At 46.8% G+C, this 24492-nt stretch overlaps 1 protein-coding gene across 1 annotated transcript in view; it reads right to left on the reverse strand.

Moving 5' to 3' along the window:
- The window catches only part of CAMK1D (calcium/calmodulin dependent protein kinase ID), a gene marked incomplete at both ends in the record, with an annotated part of 214267 nt that extends 207474 nt beyond the window's left edge, over positions 1–6793 (reverse strand). Inside the window, one exon of the mRNA XM_084305333.1 lies at positions 6702–6793. Coding sequence (XP_084161459.1) covers positions 6702–6793 — 92 coding nt within the window. The remainder of the gene's footprint in view (positions 1–6701) is intronic.
- Positions 6794–24492: the final 17699 nt, after the last annotated feature.

Below are 24492 nucleotides of genomic sequence, written 5' to 3' on the forward strand. Positions count from 1 at the left end.
TAGGTCCTATTAAGTAATCATGAACATAAACTGTGACTCACCAGTTAAGTGAATACCATTACTGGCAATAAATTCAGAATCCTATTATAAATGCTTGTTATTGTCAGGCAAGCCAAAACAATACAACTTTATTCAATATAAATTGCATCTTTGGATGCGTGAAAGGATTAAATAACTCCAGCCGATATTCTGCACATAGCACACAGAATCATGTGCAAGGGGCAGCAGAAATAATTGAGGTCAGTCACAGAGGAAGAGAGAAAAAGAAGGAGAAAGGAAGGAAAAAATGGATAAGGAGATATTTCAGCTCCCATGTGAAAGCAGATGGAGGGTGAAGGAAGCAGACAGGCTTCTCCAGATGGCAGGAGCTGCGGAGAAGAAGGCTCTCACACCCACCGTGTTGTGACTGTGATGGGAAGAATAGACTTTTGGTTCAAGGATTACTAGGGGACTCCAAAGAGCTGGGTTCAGCTCCATGCACTCCACCAGGTCTCCAGTCCCTCTCAAACACTACATCCCAGCCCAAACAGCAATGCAGGAAACCGGGTGCCCTCAAAATGATGTATTTTCCTGAAAGCCTCTGGCTATTGAGGATTTTGGAGTCTTATTTTTAGTCAACGAAAGAAAATTGACCTTTATGCTACCCTGTTGCTCCAAACAAGCGGTGTCCAAAATGCACCCGTGAAGCACACTTGGGGAGCTGTGAAAATCACCAACGGCTGCAGACTTTTTCCCAGTCCTCTTGCTCAGCCTATAAATCAGTTGGCCATCTTGCTTTCCTTTTTTTGTTTCCATTTCAATTCCAGCTGAACGCTCAAACCTGCTATTTTCTGTAACGCTTCAAGGGAGACCAACAATCTACATCATAAGATACTACAATTCACACTGCAAATACCGGGACAAGTAATTTTTAAGCCTGCAGGAACACTGGATAGTAAAACTACATCACATGATAGCAGTGAGGATTCCTTAGTTTAAAACAAATATGTCACCCTAAAGGAGTCATCTCAGTATTTTTCTGGTTTCTCTACATTCTCTACAAACCAAAATATCTTTGTTGTTTCACAGCATTCACTTAAACATTAATATCTGTATCCAGATATTAATATCCAGATATCTCAGCTTTTTCTTCTCCTCCCAGAGATGCTGGAGAGGTGCTGGGGGTACCACACACCTCTAATTATCCCTAACTCCATGGTTTTGATGGTAAGTTTCCCAGAGTCACAGATTTTAAGGTCAAGAAAGGACCATGAAATGTCCTCCCCTTTACCCACGGACAAGAAGCTCTTGTCTGGTGATTCCTGCACAAAGCCTGAGAGCTTTCAGATGGCCAAAGGACTTCTGCCATCAACTCCTCCTGGAGCAGACAAGAACCATTCGCCTTCATAATTTGTCCCAGAGGTTGATCAGCCTTCCTACTGGAAACACAAGCCTTTACCTCAGCTCTTTGGAACCCTGTACTTTCTTGCTTTAAGATGTTTTTCACTGTGAAATGCTTCCTTAATTTAATTAAAAACCAGACAAATACTGAACAGAGAAGTGGATGAAACAGTCTGACATAGCCACTGCTGCCTCACCAGGGTGCCGTAAAAGAGAGGCAGAAATTACTCGTAATGTGAGCACAAACATGGAAATCAGACACTCTGCAGTCTTCACAGCCAGAAAAAGCCCAAATATCAAGATTTTCAAGAATATCAGTAAAGATACTTTTTTCAGTCTTGAGAATCCCCAAAATCAGAAGAGAAAAACAACTGGGTAGCTCACACAATGCCTGAAGTTAATGAGCTAACCAGTACAATTTATTGTATTGAATACAACAAGTGATTGATTACAATAACTGGTGGTTTGGGCACCTGCTTGATGAGAAGGGAAGGTCTTTGAACAGAGGCAGAGCTTGAACCTAATGGCACCTCCCAGCACCTCCTTTCTTCACAGCATTTCAAGCACCTGGAGAACCTCTGCCAGGATCCATCCTTACTACAAGCATCTTTTTGTACTTCCCAGTAGCAGAGGAGGCTTAATGCCCAGTCTGAGTTAGGGACAACATCACCTCCATCAGCCTTGTCCCCCGTGAGGGTCTGAGCAGCCACAAGCAGAAGGGAGCACGAGGCAGAGCTGCTCAGGACAAGCCTGGGTGTCAGCATGAGACTGGAGTAGGCATGAAGAAGGACATGAGAGGACAAAAACACAGAAGATGAAGCACAAGAGTTTGGGATAATGCGTGAGAAGGAAAACAGATGTGAGGTCAGGGCTGCGGGTGATTGCATCTCACATTGAGAACAAGCAGCCTATGGGTGCATAAATGACTCAAGCAGAGCACCAGAAGCCCATCAGGTATCATAAGTCTATGGAAGAGACTCAGGACGTTGAGGAAACAAAAATTACAATAATATCCTCTAAGAAAAACAGAACTGCCTATGGTTTTCTCTATACTATATTTTTTTTAAGTACTGGAGACATCATTGCAGTGCACTTGTCTTCCCACCCAGCTACTACTATGTTGTGGCTACATTCTTGCAACTCCCTACGTTATCATTACTATGCTGTAAGGAATCTACTATGGCAGTTTTACAGAAAATACAAATATTTCCGCAGTTATTAAGCCTCAGCCTTCCTAAATAAGATAACTTCATCATAACTCGAATGTCAATAAGGCCTAATGACAGATATCTTAGAAATGCCAGCTTGATCCGATTAGATGGACCGAATGATCAGAGGCTTTCCTCTGTTCAGCTGAAGATAGCATTGTGTAACATTACTTCTCAAACCATCAAAATTTTAGTTTTAAAATGCTTTAGATATAATATCAGTTAAACGTGGAGAGAAAATGGTATTTCAGTGACCTCTCATCAGATTCCTGCTATTGTGAAACTTCACGTCTCCCAGGGGCAGAAATCCCCCTCTCCAGACAGGCTTGTAAATTGAGCAGAGCTCGAATAGGCGAATTTGTGGAAATTTAAGGAGATAAACAGCTAATCAGATCCTCTTCTTTCCTCAAGCCTACCTGTTTCAGCTTGGAAGAGATTCAAATTTGCAACCACTGAGCACCTGGCCCGCCGCTATGATTTTATTTTTCCTTGATTTGCTTTGCGTATTCCTTCCTAGCTACTTTTTCAGGATCTGTAACCTCAGTTTCAATTCTCAGGAGTGATCAGGTCCAGTTTCCTGCACCGAAGCTGCTCATGCAGAGCACGAATCACTGCTGTGCTGCCGTAGTTATACGTGGATGAATCAGGACCACAGCTCCCATGGCCACAAAACTCAAACACAAAACAGAAAGCCCAACTTTGGAGGCTAAGAGGAATTGTATCTAAAGACCACAGAACTGAACCACATTTTATCAGCATGTTGCCCACGTTTCTTTCGTTATACTTTCATGAGTAATATGACCAAAATCGTTTGTTGACACCCTGATACCCAAGAGATGGCAATCACAAACCTATGATCGCACATGCTTAGGGACGGTGTAAATACAGAACAAAAAGTGAGTCTTACGTCTTCAGTTTCTCAACTTTCCCACCCCTCCCCCTTCATTTTTCTGCCTCCTTCCCCTTTTTCCTTCCACCTCTGCTTGTAGTGCCCTTCCCCGATGTCTGCCTTAAATCCTTTTCCTCCATCCCTCTTCCTACTTCCACAATCACCAGGGAAGCTGAGATGTATGAGCAAAACTCTTTAGGAAGGAAAATAAACAAAAATTGTACCTGTGGGAGGCTGCAGCCATCCCCAGGGTTCGGTACCACCTGAGCCAGACGCATCGCTGAGAAATCCTTTAGGAAAACCCTACTGCCACCAGCACTGAGCAGAGCAAACAGCAGGGACCTCAGGCACTGAAGGAAGCATTTCTTTGGGTGTAAAAGGACGTTTTTCTACTTCTGGAGGTGATGTCCAATTCAGGATGCTTATTTCATTATCAATATGGCTGGACATGACTTAGAGGGGCATGTAAATAATTAATTCCTGCTGTAACGCTGTTCTGGAAGAGAACCGGGTACTCATCAGAGGTTTCTTGAAGCACAAAAGGTATCATGATTAACTGAGTTACAATCTTTTTAATAATTCCAGCAATTTTATCTCTCCACCTGCTAGAGATCTGGTAAAAACCTTTTATTCAAATGAAAGATACCTTTCAGAGAGCAAATCATTAATAGAGTACACACAGATTAAACATTCACAAACCCATGCACTTGACATAACATGTTTTTAAAGTTTCTCTTTGCCTTTTTTCCCTCATTTAAGGGGTTTGGGGCTTATTTTACTGTAGCTGATCACAGTGAGTTAAGAGAGCTGCAGAGATTACAGGAAAAAGAGCTGCTTTCCTGCTAAAGGTGCTGAGAGGGAAGGTGGCAGGGCAATGCAAAACACAGCCACGACCCTAATCCAGCACACCTCAGCCGAGACGCCAGGTTTTTCACTCCGAGCCCCAGCCATGCTAGAGAAAAATCTATTAACTGGTGAGATCGACTGATGCATGTCCAACACAGTTCAGCATTACACTGCAGGAGGGATCAAAGCAGATTTTATCCCTGCTCCTAAATAAAGCTAGAAGAAAGCTTTTTGGTCCAGATGCTCTAAAGGTATTTAGACTTTTGCTTAATTCCTCTTTTTTTTTTTTTTTTCTATCAATAACTCTGAATGTGTCCTAGGGTTTGAGCTCCCGTGTATCTGCTGCTGGGGCCAGTGAACAGACCTTGGTTGGAATCAGTGGGAGCTGAAAAAATCCTGTAATGATTTGCACAGTGATAATCTTGATTTCTGACAAGTTTCACAGCAGATCCAAAACTCACATCCACATCTCCTTATCTGCCCGGTCTGCCCTCGGCAACTCGGGAGCACACAGCCAGGAGGTGACTGAGGTGTAGGCTGGTAAATGCACCTACACCCAGAAATAATGTCCCTGTGTATGGGAAAAAATAAAAACCAGCTCTGCTTCCTTTAGACAGGCACAGGGTTGTGATGCAGTTATTTTAATTTTCTGAAAGTTTCTGTGCTGATTGTTAGGTCAAGTTTTAACCTCACAGGTTGCCCTCTTGTCACGAAGGCCTTGCTACAATGATGTTTAAGAGTGCAAGGCACTAAATGGTCATGGTGAGTGGATTTCATTCACAACAGCCACCCCAATGTGCACAGTGATGAACTCTACCCAGCTCTGCCTACCTTGGGACCTACACCTGCTCCTCTCAGCTCCAGTGGGATACCCACCAAGTCCACGGTGTTAATTCTCTCTGGACCTCTCTAAAGGTGCAAGTTAACCCTCGCAGGTGCTTCATACACCAAAGGTTGGAAGATAACACGGGGCTGTGTGATGGGAACCACAGCAAACCATCCTACTGTTCCCACGAGTCTCCTGACGTTAGGACTTGCCTCCCCTACACCCTTTTTGCTCAGGAAGGTGCTGACAGTGACAGGCAGGGACACGTCTCTCAGGGACACCTCACCCTGCATCTTCAGAGCCCTGGGCAGACACGAATGCCACCAGCTGGGCGGTGTTTTTTGCTCATCCCCACACGGGAGTGTGACCCCCCTCCACACCAAGCACCCAGCCCGCTTCTCACTCGTGCTTGGTGTGTAGGAAATGAGCAGAAGCAGAAATACTCCGTTTGTAGAGAGCCCTCCCTTGGAAGCAGCAAGAAACTGAAATATCATGTCCGAAACTTGTTCAGCCGTGTTTTGGAAGTGGCACGCGGAGAAAAAACGCACTGCATGGGCTCAGCGATGCTTTGCTTAGAGATGTGCTCAAAGTTGACTTTACACCAGGAGGGGACATGGCAATAAAGCACCTGTCCTGTCCAACCCAGCGCTCACGTCCTCGCCCACCCACACGGCAGCCCGCACCCTGCCCTTCCCCAGCAACCACGGCTCTCTGCCTCTACAACATCCGACGACGAGCGAAAATTTCTCTCAACAGAAATAAAACTCCCCGCTCAGCCAAAAAAGCATCAGCCTGCACCCTGCTCCCTTCCACCATCTGCGCATGTTTATTCTGAGCCTTCCGAAAAAAAAAAAAAAAAAAAAGAAAAAAAGAAAAGAAAAAAAAAAACTCTAACGTTTTACTAATCTTTATGCCCCGCCACTATAAATAACAGAAATAAAGCCCAACAACAGTTAAGCATCGTAGCTAAAACACATCCAATCCACTCCGATTATTTCTGCTCGTCTGTCCACGAATGGATGCAGCCATCGGCTTTAGGGGACAGCACGCAAGTCAGACCGCATTTATTTACAGCGGCACCGTCAAGAAAAAGCCTTTCCCTTTCTCCCCATCCTATTAACATTTTAAACCGTAGGGGGGGGTCTTTCTTTCTTTTTCTTTTTCTTTTTTTTTTCCTTTTTCTTTTTTTTTTTCTTTTTTTTTTTTCCTTTCTCTTTTTTCCTTTTTCATTTTTTTTTCCTTTTTCTTCCTTTTTCTTTTATTTTTTTCTTTCTTTTTCTTTTATTTTTTTCTTTTCCCTTTTTTTTTTTTTTTTTTTTGATTTCTTTTTAGGGGATAGCCCCAGCCGCCTGCCCCGCAGCCATCCTCACCCCTCACCTCCTACCAACCCACCCCGGTGCCGTTTGGTCCCGGGATTCTCAAATCCCGGCTCGCTGCCGGCCGGGATGCTCGGAGCGACCCCGGCGGCTGCCCCCGCGCAAATCCCCCCCGCGCAAATCCCGCGCAGCCCGGGGACGGCGCCTCCCGCCCCGCTCCGCTCCCCGCCACCTACGTCCCCAGCGTCTCCTTGAACTCGAAGATCTTCTTGATGTCCTCCGCCTGCTTCTTCCAGGAGCCGCCGCCGTCCCCGTTCTCCCGGGCCATGGCCGCTCCGCGCAACCCCGCGCAGCCCCGCGGATGCCGGGCGGCACCGAGCCGCCTGCGGCTTTTGCTTTCTCTTCTGAGAAAGCAGCGGCTGCTGCTGCTGCCTCTGCCGGCTCTTGCTCTTCTTCCTCCTCCTCCTCCTCCTCCTTCTTCTCCTCCTCCTTCTCCCCTTCCTCCTCCTCCTCCTCCTCACACTTCCTGCCCGCCGCCGCTTTTATTTCCTCCGCGCTCCGGCGGGCTCCACGAGTGCCACTTTTCCTGGGCTATTTCCTCCCAACTTTCTCTGCCCCCCCCCTTCCCCTCGTCCTTTCTCCCCCCCTCGCCCCTCCCCGTGCCGCCCCCGGGGCTGCCCCGTGTCCCCCCCCACCTCCTTCAGCACCCTCAGGGACACTTCGCTCCCCCCACCCCGGGAGGAAAAGTCCCTTTTTTTTTCTTTTTTCTTTTTTTTTTTTTTTTTTGGAGGGAGGTCACTGATTTTTCCCCCCCTCCCTACCCCCCCGCTGTCCCCAAGCAGGGCGTGCGGGGGCCCCGTTGGATGCTCCGAGCCTCCCGGGCGCGGTGCGGCTGTGCGCGGTTGTTATGGCAATGGGAGGAGGAGGAGGAAGAAGAAGAAGAGGAGGAGGAAGAAGAGGAGGAGGAGGCAGCCCCGCCGCTGCTCTGCTGCCTGGCGCTGCCCCTCCTGACTGAATGACTGGAGATAATTCGCATTGCACCAAAACCGCGCACGTCAAACGGGAGGGGAGGGAAAGCAAAGAGAAAAAAAAAAAAAAAAAAAGGGAAAGCGGGGGGGGGGGGGGGAAATTAAAAAAAAATAAAAACCACACCGCAGGCGGCAGGCCGGGGTGGTCCGGAGCTGCGCGGGGGTTGCGCGGGGGATGCGCGGGGTTTGCGCGGGGTTTGCGCTGTGTTTGCGGTGCCCACCGTGAGCGCAGCCGCTCCGCGGGGGCCAAAAGTGGCCCCCAGCCCCTTGCCCACCCCGCAACGGGGACGAGGGGCAGGATGCGCCCCCGGTGACACGGCAGAAATGCGCGCTGTCCCCGTGGGTAGGTTTCCAGCCAATGCCTTGCAAATCGGTAAAGCGGAAAAAAAAATAAAAAAGTGGATTTCTCCTCCAAGTTGGGAACTAAAGAGGCAGGTGCGGACCCACGGGTGTTTTTGGGGGCGGCTCAAAACCCTCGGTTATCAAATGAGGCGGCTGAAAATGAGGCGTGACACGACTAAATAGCATCGACTCATAAACAGATGCGAATGTGCGCCCAACTGCTTAAAATGCGCCGTGTCCTTTCACAAAATCCTTAAAATCCCACTCTGAAAAGGGATTTTCCATCACTGGTGAGCCCGGGAGGTTTCCCCTGGGGCTCCCACTTCCACGCGGGTTTGGTGCCTGGGGGAGCTCAGCCAGGTGGGGAGGTGTAAATTTGGGGAAAACACCGAGACAGGCCGGGGTGTTTGGGCAATGCTACCCTCTGCTGGGCACAGCCACACGGCTGAGCATGTGCCAGCTCCTGTATTAATTAGTGCCCTGTCTAATGCAATGTTTCAGTGGCGATCCCGCTACATGGGTGGCCCAAATTGCTCGGGATTCCCTGCGATGGGTGCTTGTGTGCCATCCCAGTGTTTTCCTGGAGCAGCCAAACCTTTCCTTCTGCTGCTGTCTTACTCACATCCCCCTGCTCCTCACAGGGATCCCCTTCATCCCATCACCCTTTCTTCTCCGTGTCCATGTCCCCAGGGATCCCCAAGCTGGTGGCCCCCGCCTGGGAAGTGGTGGAGGTGGGACAGACCCTAAAGGATGCAGCCGACACTGAATAATTTTCCCTTCAACCCACACCAATGTGGTATTTTCTCCCTTTTTCACAAGTTAATAAATCGCTTGGGGCCAGAAATGCCATGCTGAGATTTTTGGGGTTGCTGAACAGGGCCGCCAAAAGTAACCTGCTGTCCTTGGGAGAAAATTGAGAGAATTTGAGGCCAGAAGGGGCAAAGGCGATCATCTGCCCTGACCTTGCTTGACAGAGGCCAAAGGAATTCGTCAGTCCAAGAAGCTGGTGCCATAATTTATCCTGGAGCCATGGCATAGCCAAACCACCCACTGCCATTATCTCTGAAGCCATGTCTGTCCATACAGCATCATGCTATAATCTCACCACCCAAGCAGCATCACCCACTTTGCCATTCCAACTTTCAATGGACAAAAATTTTACTTAAAATTACCCAAATCCTTGCCCGTGCTGCAATTTCTGAGCATAATGCTAGCCTGTAAATCTAAGTTTCCTTTTCTAATTTAGCCTGCACTTTTAACATGCCATGAATGTGCTTTTGTGTGTGTGTGTGTGCGTGATATCTTGTATTTGAAATAACCGGTAATGTATAAAATCTCGGGAGCCACTGCAGTTTTAATGAGAAGTGGAGAAGACTCCTATTAGGCAGGGCCCCCTGGCACAATAGGTGGTAACGAACCCCTTAGAGCCATTACTGTCTATCATGTCAGCCTCTAATTTTGCTTGATTGACAATATCCCACAGAGCCATTGTGGAGCACCGAGTTATTTGAAGAACAGGTATATAAAAAAAAAATCTTTTAAGGAAACTTCTCTTTGTAGCAGGACATGCGGCAGTGAAGTGGCTCCAGATGGCTGTATCCAGTATTTGATTACTTAAAACCGGATTACCAAACATTAATAGAGTGGCAACACGAAGCACACAGAAATGCAAGAATCATGATTGCCAAGGAGACAACAGTACTGGGCCCTCTTATGGCTGCTTGGTGGCAGCCTCTCATTGCCTGGGCATGCTCCTTAACTCTTCAGTCCTGTCAAATACTTTTGAAATGTATTTCAAATAAATGCTCCAAAACCAACGGTATTGGGGTTACATACAGGTGGGATGGCTGTGTAGGGCCACATTTGCTGTTGGCCCTTAATTTGGCACTGTGCAAACTACATTATAATGAGTGTAAATTGAGCCACATCCACTTTCCAAGCTCTTCCACTTACAACCTGATTTTCTTCTGTTTAAGTACTACACTATTAGATCTCTTCCCCAACATTGTTTCTGAGTCATTCAATATAATTCCCCACTTCAATTACAAATCAGCGCTTTTGTTCAAGAACAGCAGGAACGTTTCTCTTCCTCAGCTGCCCTGGTCTAAGCCTGATGTCCGAGCACCCACAGGTCCGTGTCCGTGGCATGGGTTAAAATCCAGCACGTAGCAACATCTGACAGCGGCTTTTCTGCTCTTGGCAAATCATTTTTTTCACCAGCCCTCTTGGGAAGGTGCATTATTGGTTTCAGCCATGCATAAACACCCAAACTATATGTGTACAAACTATAGGGGCAAAGTTATTTGATGCTATTTGGGCTTTGCTCACGTGGATGTTGATAGCACCGCTGCCACACGTGGGTGCAGACCTCAGCAAGAAATTCAAAGTGACATCCCCAATGCTTCCTAGTCCCTAGGATGAGCCTAAGATACATTAAAATCCTGGAGCAAAGTGTCTTCATATTTGGCAGCATGTGTAACTGTCTTAATTATAGTAGGTGCCAAGTCTGACTAGCATGATAAGCATTCCCTCCAAACTCCCTTTTATATATATTTCCAGAATTTCTCAGTATTTGCAAGGAGGGGAATGCTTTGGATGCAGTCTCTGACCCAAGGTGACCTGGTAGGAAACTGGGAGGAAATCGTCTTGGGATTTATGCTGAGTCATGAGAAAATTAACTTACGAGAAGAATTGTTTATTTAAAAGAGAGAGCAAATTGCTTATTTAAAATGAGAAAATTAAATGTTTATTTATATAAGAAACTTTTATACATATATATATATATATATATATATATATATATATAAATATAAATATTTCTTCCCTCAGGATAGTAATTAAAAAGAGCCACAGTTTGAAAGGTGCCTTTTGGTAGGGGACCAGGGCTTGTGGGTTCTTTTTGGTTTTCACCACGGGTGGAACTAGTGCTTGTGGTTGCGTTTTAATGTTTGCCAGGCTTGTTTTGCTACCACAAATCCAGAATACAAAACTAGAAGCTCAGCTCTAAGCATGGCCACGGCAGCCTGTTTTTCCCAGGCTGAACCTGCTGCAGCCCATGCCAACAGCTCCTTCGAGCTCGTCAGAGACTTTTGGTGACTTCAAGGGACTTTGATTTGAGCTGTACAAGAGGCATGTAAAGAAAAAAAAAAATAAAAAATCCTCCCCAAACAAGAGGTGGCCTCAGGTCTTTGATACGTGGTGTTTTGTGTTCTTTTTGCTGGTTAATTATAATCGATGTCCTTAAACCACCCCTAAGCACTTTATAGCTTTTGATCAGTTTAAGCTCTTTAAGACAACCTAAGGCCCTTGCTCATCTTAGGCAGTTAAAACACTGTCCAAAACCACACAAATGCAAGGGAGAGGAGACAGTAGATGTTTGCTGTATGTGCTGCTTTTCTCATGGGGAGGAAGGAGCTCAAATTTCTGTAGGGTTTTAAACCATCTCTGTAAGGTGGAATAAGCAAGCCCTGATCCTGGTGAATCCTCACCCTGCAGTCATTTGCCTGAAGACCATCCAGTGCTTTATTAAGCGCCCAGGTGCTTACATTACTCATGAGGTTCATAGATGCCAGCCAAACTCTTAACTGTAGAGCTGCGACTTTTCTTCCCTGGTTTCCTCCTCATCTAGATAAACCTAGAAAGCTAGGGGACAAGAGTCATGAAAACACGGTGCGGAGGCTGCTTGTTAAACTATGGAAAAAATGGGATTTAAGAGAATAATAACCAAGCTGAACACCTCCCTTTAAGCCTGCCGTACCATGTGTGCATTGCAATAAATCTTTTAAACTCAGGATCATAAATCATGGTCATATAAAATTATGGTGAGGAATAAAAAGCTATCATTGACAAAGCAAGAGCGAGAGGAGCAACGTGTTGGTAAAAAAGGATGTGAGCCACGGAGAGCAGGCAGAGGCTGGATAGGAGAGCAGGGGATAGCCGAGGGATGGGTAGGACAGAGGAATGAGGGGCAGGAGATGCTCCCAGGGGGCAAAAGGTACAGAACCCAACCCCCTTCCTTCCTGACGTTGAGCTCTGAAGTCCCAAATCTCAACATTCCCATGCTGCAAGAAATTGTTGCCAAAATGCATCTCTTAACGAGAGCACAAACCCTGCTCGCATGTCTCCCTCTCAGTCTCTGAGGTGCCGAGGTGGAGGTCTGGGCTTTGGGTCCAACAGGACGAGCCCTGCCAATGAGCCAAGTTTGGGTCAAAATGAGAACTGCATCCTTGGCTTGGCCGATGATTTTTAAGGTCCCTTCCAATCCAAACTATTATATCCTTCTATGATTTGGCTTTGCACGCTTGGTTTTTGGAGGGAGAAATAAATTAGGATGTTGCATCTACAAAGTCTATATTGAAAGAAAATTAGGTTATGAGGTAAAGACTCAAAAGTTACAAAAAAATAAAATTAAATTAAAAAAAAAAAAAAAAAAGAAAAATGTCCTAATAGTTTCAATTTGGCACTATGCTACAGGTTTTCTTGGGGTGGTTTTTTTTTCAGAATTTCTCCTTTCCTATGAACGGTTCAGCACTGGGAATTTGCCCATACAGCAAAGGAGCTGCTCACAAGGCTCTGCCCATCTTCCTGACACCCTGTAGGACACTCAGGCTGGATTCGCACTTGGAGACAGGAACAAGCCAACAAGAGCCATGCTTCAAACGCGCCAAGTGCTATAAAATGCCAAGGGCCCTGGAAGATCAGGTCCCTGGTGTTGCAAATTGAGCACCCAAAATTAGCAAGCGCCTTTGATCATTTTGGCCTTAATCTCCCCGTGCCTCAGTTCACCAGCTGGTGATATCGCAGGAGCGCTGTGCAGATAAACGCATTAATATTGATCAGATGCTGAAGCATTACAGAGAAGCTCACAAGGAAATTAATGTTGAATTCAGCGTGTGGTTTGAACAGCGTGTGTTAATGTGGCCTAGAGCAATTCGCTGGATTAAAATAACTCAAAATCATAGGTGATCGGATAATTAAAGGATGCATCGCACTCGATGTGCACAAAGGCCCAAATTATGGCTGTGCGGGCTGTTTAATTCTGGCATTTCCTCCTGAGAGCTTGACTTTGCAACCTCACTGTTGCCCACATGTGGGTTTATAGCCCGTGTCCAGAGGAAGGGAGGTTTATCTCACCAAAGCCTCGCCCTGCACTATCTCAGTATCTGTCAGCATACCCCACCCCTGATAACTTTTGAGTCTGATACCAAGTCCAACCAAAAATAATGCCACTATAGGGACCACAAAAAGAGAAAATTTCAATGAGCAAGGAGGCAGAGTAGAGAGAAAAGGTCTGGCTATTCCCCTCCAGAGACAGGTCGCCTTGCTGCACACTAGGGAGCCCATGGGAGATGCAAACAAAACTGGAGATATGAGTCCATAGGACATGGGCATCTCTGGTGTAGCTGCCCCCATGCTGCTCTGTCCCAGGCTGCCCAGAGGAGCTGTGGCTGCCCCATCCCTGGCAGTGCCCAAGGCCAGGCTGGATGGGGCTTTGGGCAGCCTGGGCTTCTGGGAGGTGTCCCTGCCCATGGCAGGGGGTGGCACTGGGGGGGCTTTGAGGTCCCTTCCAACCCAAGCCATTCTATGATTCCACGAAACAACTTCATTGACATCACAGAAGAGCCTTTTTGCCCTCCCAGCCCATGCTTGCATTGAGTCCGGGTTCACCCTGAGGGCAAATCACAACCCCCCAGCTTCATGCAATATTACTGCTCAGGCCCTACACGAGTTGTCACCATGAGCTTGACACGCATGGCCAAACCACATGAATGTCACCTAAACACAATTCTCTTGCAGGGGTGACAGCCCAGGGTCATCTCAGCCAAAGAAAGGAACTTATTCTGGATGTCTCCTCCGCTTGCACCCAGGATAAATATTGACAGCCTCCAGCAACATCTCACCACATCAATGGAGTCAAATAATAAGTGAAAAGCAGAGGAAAACAAAAATTAAATGACACAAGCAGAGGAAGAAGATATGGAAAGCCATTCACTTGCCTTGGAAGTAATCACTTTTTTCATTTAAGCAGAACACTCAGCTATCTTTTATATTGTTATTGGTAAAAGTCCTCTTAGAAGCGGGAAATTAATTTTTTTTTTCTATCTCCCTCATTTTCTCTCTTTCCCATTTGGTGAACATTTCTGTTTTCCTGTGTTTCTCACAGAACTGAAATTAACTTGGCTCATTTTGTTCTTTCCTTTCACAGCCATTAACATTGCTGAATAATGAAGAGAGAAGCGGCTTTGTTAATTAACCGCAGCCACTGCATTAAGTCCAGGCTGACATTGCACTCGCACGCAAGAAAAGGCGCCGTGCCATCGGCGCATGAGCATGTGAAGCAACAGCCAGAGCTGAGCCTTGATGTCCAAACTGATCCCAGAAGACAGACAAAGTGTTGTAGTCTTTATTGATGAGCAGATTCCCCCTCCAAATGCATTATTCAGGCCTGCTTTCTGTGGTTTCCTACTATATGTTTCTAATCACGATGGGATTCCAGGTTAAAACGATTTTATTTGTTTTCAGTCATGATGTGACACAGAAATGCACACTTGGGGCAGTCACTCCATCCTGGTTTTCTACCGAAACTTGCTGCTTTTATGAAATGAGGGCTGAGAAAATCCCCTGGGCCTTTCACTCCAGGTGTTGGCTGCCAGGAAAAAAAGTAAATGCCCTGGAGCAGGCAGTGAAAAAAGTAAACTGGCAGCACTTTTATCTCCCACAAAGAGATCTCCAAGGATAGCGGCCAGCCTGCCTACTAACAGGGAGGTCTGCTGGGGAATACTTTCCTCACCTTTCCCTGAAAAATACCCTGATGAGGACCGGCATCCCTGGCTAACTGGACAGCAAGCTGGGAAGAAGCTAACACAGACTGATCTCATATTTTTTCACCCTATTTCCCTCTCCATCACATTATTTGTGCCCTGAGGGGCTGCGTGAGGCAAGCTCAAGCCATTAGCACCAGCTCCTCGGCAACAGGGCTGTGTTGCAGGGATGATGGTGGAAAGAAAAAGATACCTTGCCAGGCATACCCCTGCCTCTTCCCAGCCTGAAATAGTCAGGCAAAACTTAGCAGCCCACAGGAAGCTGCAGACCTCCAAATCCACAGGGAAATCCATCAAAAGCTCATGCTTGGTTTGGAAGAAAAGTTAATGAGTCAACAGAGCCTACAGAAATGGGACCCACCTGCATGGAAGGGGAATGCAGACTTTAAACTAAGCACGAACTTGCTCAAGTCCCAACTTTTGTTCTTTATATAAAATATGCTCTTGCCTTGGGTTTAGGTCATGCCCTAGTGCTCCCTGGCAGGCAACCAAACTCAGTAGGTGCTTTAGGCAAAGGACAAGAGCTTTGTTCCTCCAGAAAGGGGCCAGCAGGACAGCCCCACACTTTGCCCTGCGCTCAGCCCTTCCTGCATAGAGGGTCAACATCCCAAAATGATGCCACTGGTTGGGTTGATAGAGGGCAACTAATGCAAGCAATAATCCTGTTCACGAGGTCAGAGTAGTGACAAGCAAAGATTTGGTGCAGGACACTGGATCTAGGCCTAAACACTGCCTCGTCCTGCACATCCCCAGCAGCCATTGAGTGAAGGAGCTCAGCTAAAGTTGCCCCCTGGCTAGATCAGTGCCCTCTGCTTTTTGCAAGCCACACTCCATTTACACAAAATGAATTACCAACCGAGTTGCCAAGCAAAGAAAGGGTTCAATTTTGCAATTTTATCTCTGCCAAAAGTCTCATTCCCTGCCAGAGCTGAAAGCAGAAGGTGCCAGTGTTTAGCAGAAGCAGGGGTGTTTTGGAAAGTTTTAATGGGATTCCCATCTTCCAGGCCACCAGCGCCAGCCACTGTAATTCTTTCAGCTGTCCAAATTTGTTGCTACTGAGATGTGAGCAGCCTGTGAAAAGATCTCCAGAAGGTGAGTTATGCAGAATGGTGGACAGGGAAAGGATTCTAGTAGAAGAGCGAATCTCATTTTTTTTCCAGAGATATATAACTCATCTGGAAAAAATGTGCGTTTATCTAATCGATATGAAAGCTACAGCCCCATTAAGGTTGTTATACAGTATTTAATTAAACAGGTGTTTCTAATCCTTGCAGCACAATGCAGGTGGCTTTCTCCAACGGATTTGAGCTTCACTTGGTGCTCTTCATAAACTCTGGTGCATTTTAAGCACCCTCCCTTAAATAAATTTCCATGGGCATAGAAAACAAGGAAAGCCAGCCTGCTTTATTGAACCCGGCTCCTTTCATTCAGCAACACCCATTTTCCCCAGCACACTGCATTCTTTCCAGCATGGAGCAGCCAGGCCATCTCCTGAGCTCCATTTAGCAGCTCTCTGCTCTTTGCCTTCACTCACCTCTTGCACCTGCTTTGAGCAGATACTGCTGCAGAAAATTTGCTCTACATCAGCCCCCAACAGCTGCCAAAAAGGGGCTCGTCACCTTGACTTTGCAGCAATTCCTACTGGGATATGGTAAATTCAGTCCTATTTGTTGTCAAAGCTCTTGTCTTGGTTTATGCTTGCTGCACGCTGTTCAGTAAGCATCCTCATCCCCACTGTAGAGGTGCACGAAAGCCATCAGCCTGATCAACAGCATCACTGGCATTTTTTAATCATGTTGAGTCTCACTGAAACTCTTGCACCTTATCACAGCCCTTCACAGACACCTAAACAAGCCTTCAGCCCCCAAAAGCAGGTCCATGTCTCCAACTAAATAAAAGCCTGATATGAAAAGCAGCCGAGGAGCCTGGCTTTGTGTATCTCCCCAGCTGCTCCTCCAGTGTCACTCAATGTTGGCTAGTTGCTTGGACAAGCAGATTAGCCACATAGTGATGCCTCAGCTCTGCCATTTCTGCAATTTGCTTTTAGGGCTCCATGGGAACCCAGTGCATGCGCTGTTTGCCTTCACCTGTAGACTTTGGGTGTGCCCCCTGAGCATTGGCCATTGCCCTCTTACCCATGCAGTTCTGTGGGGCAGTCACAGCTTGGATGAAGGCCTGGAGAAACCACAACACACCTGCAGCTCTGCCTCAAAGCCCATGACAAAGACCTGGACTTATCTCGCCTATCTTCAGCCTTCAAATGCATACAGCATCGGGGCAGGTTGGGCAGGCGGAGAGCTTCAGTAGGGCCACTGCCGAGGTGGTTTCAGACTGTAAAAGCAAAGCAGATCTGCTGAAGGCAATGAGCTGAAAATTACAGCCTGAAAGAGAGCTCATGTAAGCCAGACCCTGTACTAGCACCCGAGCTGTACCCCCTTTTCCCTAAAGCCTCGGTTACTCATGTTAAGGACGTGGATGGGAAGAGTCTGTGTGACCCAGCCTGCCTGATCCTTAATTTATACACCAAATAGGAACATGAAGCTTTCAGCGGTTTTATTTCCAAAATGACCTGCTTTAATTAGTGAAAAGCACTCTTCTAGAGCTGTCTGCTGGTCTCCTGGAAGGGGCAGTACTGTTCCTGCTGCCACGTGTTTCATTGGGGTGCCTTGACACGGGTCTCCTCGTACCCTGGGCTCTGTGTTTGCCGGGGGCTGGAGTGCGCAGGACGCTGTTCAGACAAACAGCTCTCTTCCAGGAACCAGCCACATCCGTGATGTTTTCCACCCAGCACAGGCTCATTTATTTTCCGCTTTATCTCCCAGAACAACAACACCTCCATCCCCCAGCTCCACGCCACCTGTCCCTCTGATAAAGGCCTCTTTATGGGATATCCTATGTGGGAAAAAAGGCTGTTTCCTCTTCTTTACTCTCTTTTATTTTTCACTGCTCTTATTATTCCTCCCCCATTTGCCCCCATGCCTCCCAAAACAGCAACAAAAAGCCCTCTCCCTTCTGGGGGTCACTTGGAAAAGCCAGGCCATGCAGGTGTCTAAGCAGTTTCCTTTTGGGAAGCAATTTTTATGCAAAGTCCCACGGGGCAGTCATGGCTGGGGAGAAAAGGGTGCAAAGAGCTGCTGCTATGGGGGTGAGTCTCATAAGGATCAGCACGGGACCATTTCTCCTTACGGTGTGCAACACATTCCTGTGGGGTTATTGGGTAGGAAATCTGGGGTTATTGGGTAGAGGAAAAAAAAAAAAAAATGAAAAAGACAGGAAGATTCATTGGATCCTGACAGCTTGTTTTTCTGCTGTACTGCCAACTTCTCCTTATGTTGATTCATAGGATCTATTAGTTTGGACTTTATGATCTTGAAGGTCTTTTCCAACCTAAACGATTCTGATTCTGTGATGCACGGCAGGGACAGGGTGTTTGCTTCCCCAGGCAAAGCAGCAAGCAGAGCTAGATGGTTTAATACTTTGGTGCTCAATGTGCCAAACAACGACTGAAAAACATGAAGGTGGCACCTCTGTGGAGGTCACTTGCTGTCCTTCCTGAAGGTCATTTTGAAGCGGGTGGCCCTGGTAACAACACTCCAGGGGAAAATTCAATGCTCAGTGAAAAGAGCTTGGGGTTCTCCTAGAACAGCAAGGACCCAAAGAGGATGAAATGATGGGGGTATGCAGAAGGTAAATTGGCACTGCTTTTTGGCTACAGGCATAGCACAGGAACAAAGGATGGCCTGTGAAACATAGGAAAAAATTACTAAGAAGGTGTTGTTTTTAGGCTAGAAGCCAGCATTACTTCCATCCTGGGACACCCAGCCATGGTGAGTTATGGCTGTGTGGGTACCAAAGGGCTTTCCCTTTTGCAGCCCTGTCACTCCATGCTCCGTGAAAGAAAGACACAGCATGGAAGAGAACAGAATTTTTATTTATTTATATATATACACATATATTTTATATATACATATATATATATATATATATATATATACATATATCTGTAGGCACCATCTTTCCCACTTAAACCTTATCATGCTCTGAAAATCTGCAAAGACCCATCTGTGTGAGGTTTTTTTTTCTTAGGTTGGTGCCTATCTTGATGTGATCCTCAAGAAGCTGCTGAATAAATCCTACCATTTTCTGCAGGCTTTTCCCCCTTCCCTTGCAAGTCTCTTTGGTCGGGCTGTTTCCAGTCTTGGCAAAACGAATGCAGAGCTGTGTTGTGAAACAAGCACTTTCCTCCCACCCTGCCCTGCCTGCGGGAGAGATGCTCCCAAAATATATTCCCCAAACCAACATGGTAGCAACATGGTAGCCACCGTCAAATCTGTCCTCTTTTGCTGCAACAGCTTCAAGAAACATCATTTCACTGCTGCTCTGCTGTGACGATGCAGTCCTCTCCAGCCAGAATCACTTCGCTCATCCTCTCCTGGCAGCCTGGAAACACTCTGGGGGAAAAACATCCCCTTTTTGACCAGCTCTGAAAAGAACGAGGAGAGTCAGGGCCAAAGGGATTTTTCTACAATGCAAGTGGCATTGCACATAAAAGATAACAAGTTTTTTTGTTGTTGTTGCTTGTTTATTATTATTATTTTACAATAGATAAATTGAAAGTGGGAGAAAACAGCTGCAGTCCCAGCATCCCGACCATGTCTCAGCACAGGAACACCAGGCACCAGCACGGGCACTCAGAGCAGCTGGGCACGGGTGAGATGAATCCCAAATGCAGCACACGCTTCCCTCTGCACTGCTTCAGATCGCTGAGTAGATCGGCGGGGCCGCAGGCAGCCCCAAGGAACATCTTTTTGTGCCAAAGCCCTGGTTTGCACCAAGCATTGCCCAAGGCGGCGAGGAGATAACTGTGAGTTTATCCTTGCTGGCGTGCAGCGAATGCTAACAGAGCCACAGCGCTGCTCGTCGAGTCGCTGGTGCAGCAACGGTCAGCTCCACAGGTAGTGCAATTTTGGGGCTGTGCTGATTTATATCAGTAGAGAAGCCAGCTCTTTTCTTGTTCTGAACAAAGAAGGCATGTACTAAGAAGCACGTTTGCTCCCGCTTTTGTATCTGACATGAAAGGACAGCTCGTCTTGGTGTGGGAGAAGGTCTGAAGGCCTGCTAGCAGCTCTCCCCCAGTGCGTAAAATAACAGTTTGTTCTTCTAACCGTAAGAAAACATTGCTTCTTCTCTCTTCCTTGGCACAACTGAAAGTCTGAATTAGTGGCTTTTTCCTATGTTCCCAACTACAAAGATGAAAAGCTATTTTCCCCCTTTATCTGTATGCTGGGTGCCCGACTCTCTCGTGGCATTTCCCCCAACGACAGCGGGGCAGCTGGCTTTGTCCTTACATTAAAACGTGCTGCAGAAAAGCCTTTCTGCCCATGCAGTCTGCACAGATAATGTTTCTACAGCCCCAGGAAAGTGCGGTATTTTTGGCCCAACAGGCAGCAATATTTCTTGCCATCTCCTGTCAAGTTTTCCAGATGTTCTAGAAGCTGTCCAAGGAAAGATGATGCTTTAGTGCCTCAAGGACTGTAACTGAGGCAGACTTCCCCAGGACTGACACACGAATACCCATCATATCAGATGCTACTTAAACCAGAGCCTTTATAAAATAAGTTATTGGAATCCAGGCATCTAAAACCTGCTGCTGCTTTAGTGGTTTAGCCCTTCTTCACAGAGAAAAGCAGCCCAGCTGCTGTAATAGGACAACACCATCACAGTTACCTTAATTTACATTACATAATTTTCAATTTACATTGCCAACTTTTGCCCTGCTGTTGGAGCTGCATCCCTGCGTCAGCTGGTGCAGGGCCTGGGGAGGCTGGCAGGAGGTGCTCCTTGGCACCTTCCTCCTCAGGCACCTGGGCCTGAGAAAACACATTTCTCAGCTTTTGGTACCATCATTTAAGTTGCTGGAAAAAAAATTGGTAAGTGCCCATAAGCCACCACATCCAGAGCTGAGCCTTGGCCCCGGGTCCTGGGCAACTTGTTCTGCCCCCAGCCTTGTTTTGTGTGGATTTTCTTTTCAGACTTCCAGGTTCAGGTGGGCCTTGGTGCTGCAGACCACCACAATGCGTTGGAGCAGGCTTGTGGGTGCCTTTCTTCTTCAGCTTTAATGGCTTTTCACAAGGAATATTAGCTTTTGTGCTCCCCTAGATGAATTGGCAAGCCCTAATGAGCTGTGAATACAATTTGATAAAGCTCTCATTTGGAGGACGGAAATGTTTCCATGGAAGGAAATGAATGAAGCCAGGAGGAGGGAGGGCACAGAGGTGTGCGGCCTCAGAGCACGGAACAGACAGGGCTGAACTTCTGAGGAGCTGCAGAGCCTTCAGGTGTACTTCAGAAATGCCCAGAAGGCAGCATCAGCTTCCCCCGGGTTGTTTTTGGGGGGAACCACAAACCTGTGCTAAGCTCCTGGTTCCCAAACACGCTCCAAGAGCTGGGACAGGAATGGTATAGGTGAAAAGCCAGCCTGGTGCACCCAAGACCTCCTCAAATATAGAGTCACAGAGTCATTAAGTTTGGAAAAGCCCTCCAAGATCACCTGGTCCAACCACCCCCTACCACCACTGTCACCCACAAACCGTGTCTCCAAGCACCACGTTCAACCTCTCCTTGAACACCCCAGGGACGGTGACTCCACCACCTCCCTGGGCAACCCGTCCCAGTGCCTGACTGCTCTTTCTGAGCAGAAATGGCTCCTCATTGCCAACCTGAACCTCTCCTGGCACAACTTGAGGCCATTCCCTCTGATCCTATCATTAATTACCTGTGAGAAGAGGCCGACCCCCAGCTCCCCACCCTTTCCTTTCAGGCAGTTGCAGAGAGCAATGAGGTCTGCCCTGAGCCTCCTCTTCTCCACACCAAACACCCCCAGTGCCCTCAGCCACTCCTCACAGGACTTGTGCTCCAGGCCCCTCACCAGCTTCATAGCCCTGCTCTGGACACACTCCAGGGCCTCGATGTCCTTGTACTGAGGGGCCCAAAGCTGAACACAGCACTTGAGGTGTGGCCTCACCAGAGCAGAGTACAGGGGGACGATCAGCTCCCTGCTCCTGCTTGATGCTGAAGGGAAAGCCAACAAGGGGGCTGTGCCAAGTGGGGCTCCTCTCCAGAATTACTTGGTCCCCTTGCTCAGATGTAAGCAGCTCCTCTGGGATGCCCCAGACCATGGGGCTCAGCCCATTCTGGGCTTTGCTTCAAGTGTGGCACTGGGAATTACCTCTGTGGCACACTGTCCTTCCATCTCAAGGACAGGTCGCTTCCTAGAGCCTCTAGTTAGGCTGATGCTATCTCGTGGGGAACCCTACTAACTATTGGAAGAAAATCAGATTATGGCAACTTCCATTAACACCAGGCAGCATGGTGCTGTGTAAATCTCCTCCTCCTCCTCATGGGGCTGACTCTCAGAGGAGGCATGAGGGTGTTGCAGAGGTTTTGGTAGCACCAGGGAAGGATCTGCAGTCTCTCCCTTCCCCAGGATTCCTTTATTTAAGAAAAACGCTCTTGCATAACTGTGCACAAAGCTAAACATACACGTTCACAGAGCATCTCCACCCACATACCTAAAGCACAGCTAAAACACTCAAGCTGGAACAAAAAGTCACCTTACTCTACCCCAGAGACACACGCAAGGATATAGGCAATAAAGCAGGTTTTCTTCTTCCTTTTTATTTATTTTTTATATATCAAAGCTTCAGACACTGAAAGACATCCTTTTCCACTTAGGCCTGCGTTTGACTCGCAGGGGTGCCTCTCTGTTGGAAAGGCTCAGCTCAGAATCTACAAACCCATCAATGGGAAGGACACCATGTCATTGCGTTGACCAGGTTATGGTTTCATGGAAATCCTGACCACGTTTAACCTATGTGTAAACACTGGCTGGATCACAATAACCATCTCCCTCCTGTTCCGCCCTCCCTTTTTACCTAATATACCCTGATAATTATTTTCTGCCCCCTATTTCTCACGTGCTCTCCCTTCGAGACTAATAAATAACATCTGAAATTCAAACAAATAAAAGTTTACTGAAGTCAGAGCTTGGACAAAATTCAGCATTAGGCCACCAAGAATTCAAAATCACCGTCTTAATTTTCCCTAAAAGAATTATATTTATTTTTGCCCAAAGACGCTATTAGGTTAATGTTTACCAACAAAATGAAAATTGTTTTTTAATAGGCCTGAATGATACAAGAAAAATCATCAAACAGGAAGAAAAAAAAAATTATAGGCTGGGAGCCAAATCTTACAAATTGTACTTTAGAGCGAGAAAACAGCTTTCTCTCTGAAGTTATCATGTGTTAGTATCTCATGTTAACAGTCTTTTGTGTTTCTTATTAGTTTAACATGAAGATGCCCTTCACTTTATTGATGACTAAATTGCTATCTGAATCAGGAGCGTTGCCATTAATGAGGAGAAGTACGTGCTGAATCTATGAATGGAAACGTTTGTAGGAAGCATGCAGCCAGGATCATCTGGTTTAACAAGCTGTTGGAGGCTCATGGAAAACTTGGTGGAATAGTAGGGGCTGAGCTCAGCCTCCACACACCCAAATCTGAAGGCAGCACAATGGATGTGATTCCAGAGGAAGCTGGAGTAGAAAAAAGTTGCATCCAGATGTTGGGATGCAAGATTTTCTTAAGGTGTGAGGTTTGTGTCGTTGCTCTGTCCCCATAAACAGTGGTTAGGCTAGTACCAACCTTGACAGCTAAAAATCAAAGACGTGAAGAAGCTGCATGTTCTAGGAAGAACACTGGTTGGGCAGAGGAAAAGGAGAGCCTGAAATTAGTGCTTTCCCTACTAAGCTGCAACACAAAAGCAACATTAATCCATTGTCCTGATAGCCCACAAGCTGCTGAGCCCAGGGACAACTCCAAATTAGCCCCAGGAGGCTGTGCCTTACCTTGACCATGGCTGAGGACCAGAAGAGGCTGAGGAAGAAGAGGACACATGGGAGCCTGTGTAGACTGAACAAACTGAGTGCAGCAGAAAACCAGTGGGTTTTGTTTCATGACAGCCTCTTGAAGCCTGGAGACCTGAATCTCAGCATAACACCCATGCAGCCATCCTCCTCTTCCAGCCTCAAGATGGACGAAGCTCATGGTGCTGGATGACACAGTGGGCACAGAGCACAAGGGAGAGCCTCCTGCCCAGGGAGGACCTTTTAAAGTCAGAGTCCTTGCTGAAGAGACCTCAGAAGAAAACTCTTCACCCATGCACACCACCATTCATGGGCTTCAGCTGGTTAATGCTATCCCACCCAGAAACCTGTTTCTCTTGCTATAAATGTCAGCCACAAGACTGATGGTTACACATGGTGGCTGCAGGTGTCTGGAATGACTCCAGTTAATTTATTTCAGGGTTGGGTACTATTTTTCACCTCCTTTAATTTTAAAGAGGGTTCTGCAACCATGAAGTCACCGCAGCCCCCCATCTCCTGACGTATGAAAGCTGTAGGCTGACTAACTTATTAGCACCCTAGATAATGAAATTTAGGGCTAATGCAGATTCCCTTACTGAAAATATGTGTATATAATGTGTAAACAACATCTGAGCCATGTGCTTAAGGTAATAATTAAGGAGAATTATCTTTAGGATATGTATTAAAACAGCATAATTGAAGTTTAAATATTATACGTCCATATTAAAGAGAAGCAGATAATCTTTTGCGTAGGAAAACAACATTAAATGGAGCAACTGCTTCCATGCCCAGAAGAAGCCAGGCTGGATTGCCACCACATGGGCTTGCGTTTATGTTCCAAGATAAACGTAACCCAGACATCCCAATGTTACGTTCAAAAACATGCTTACGTTAATATATCAGTCACCA

The sequence above is a fragment of the Netta rufina genome (assembly GCF_964035555.1).
Source record: "Netta rufina genome assembly, chromosome: 1".
NCBI classification, from domain to species: Eukaryota; Metazoa; Chordata; class Aves; order Anseriformes; family Anatidae; genus Netta; species Netta rufina.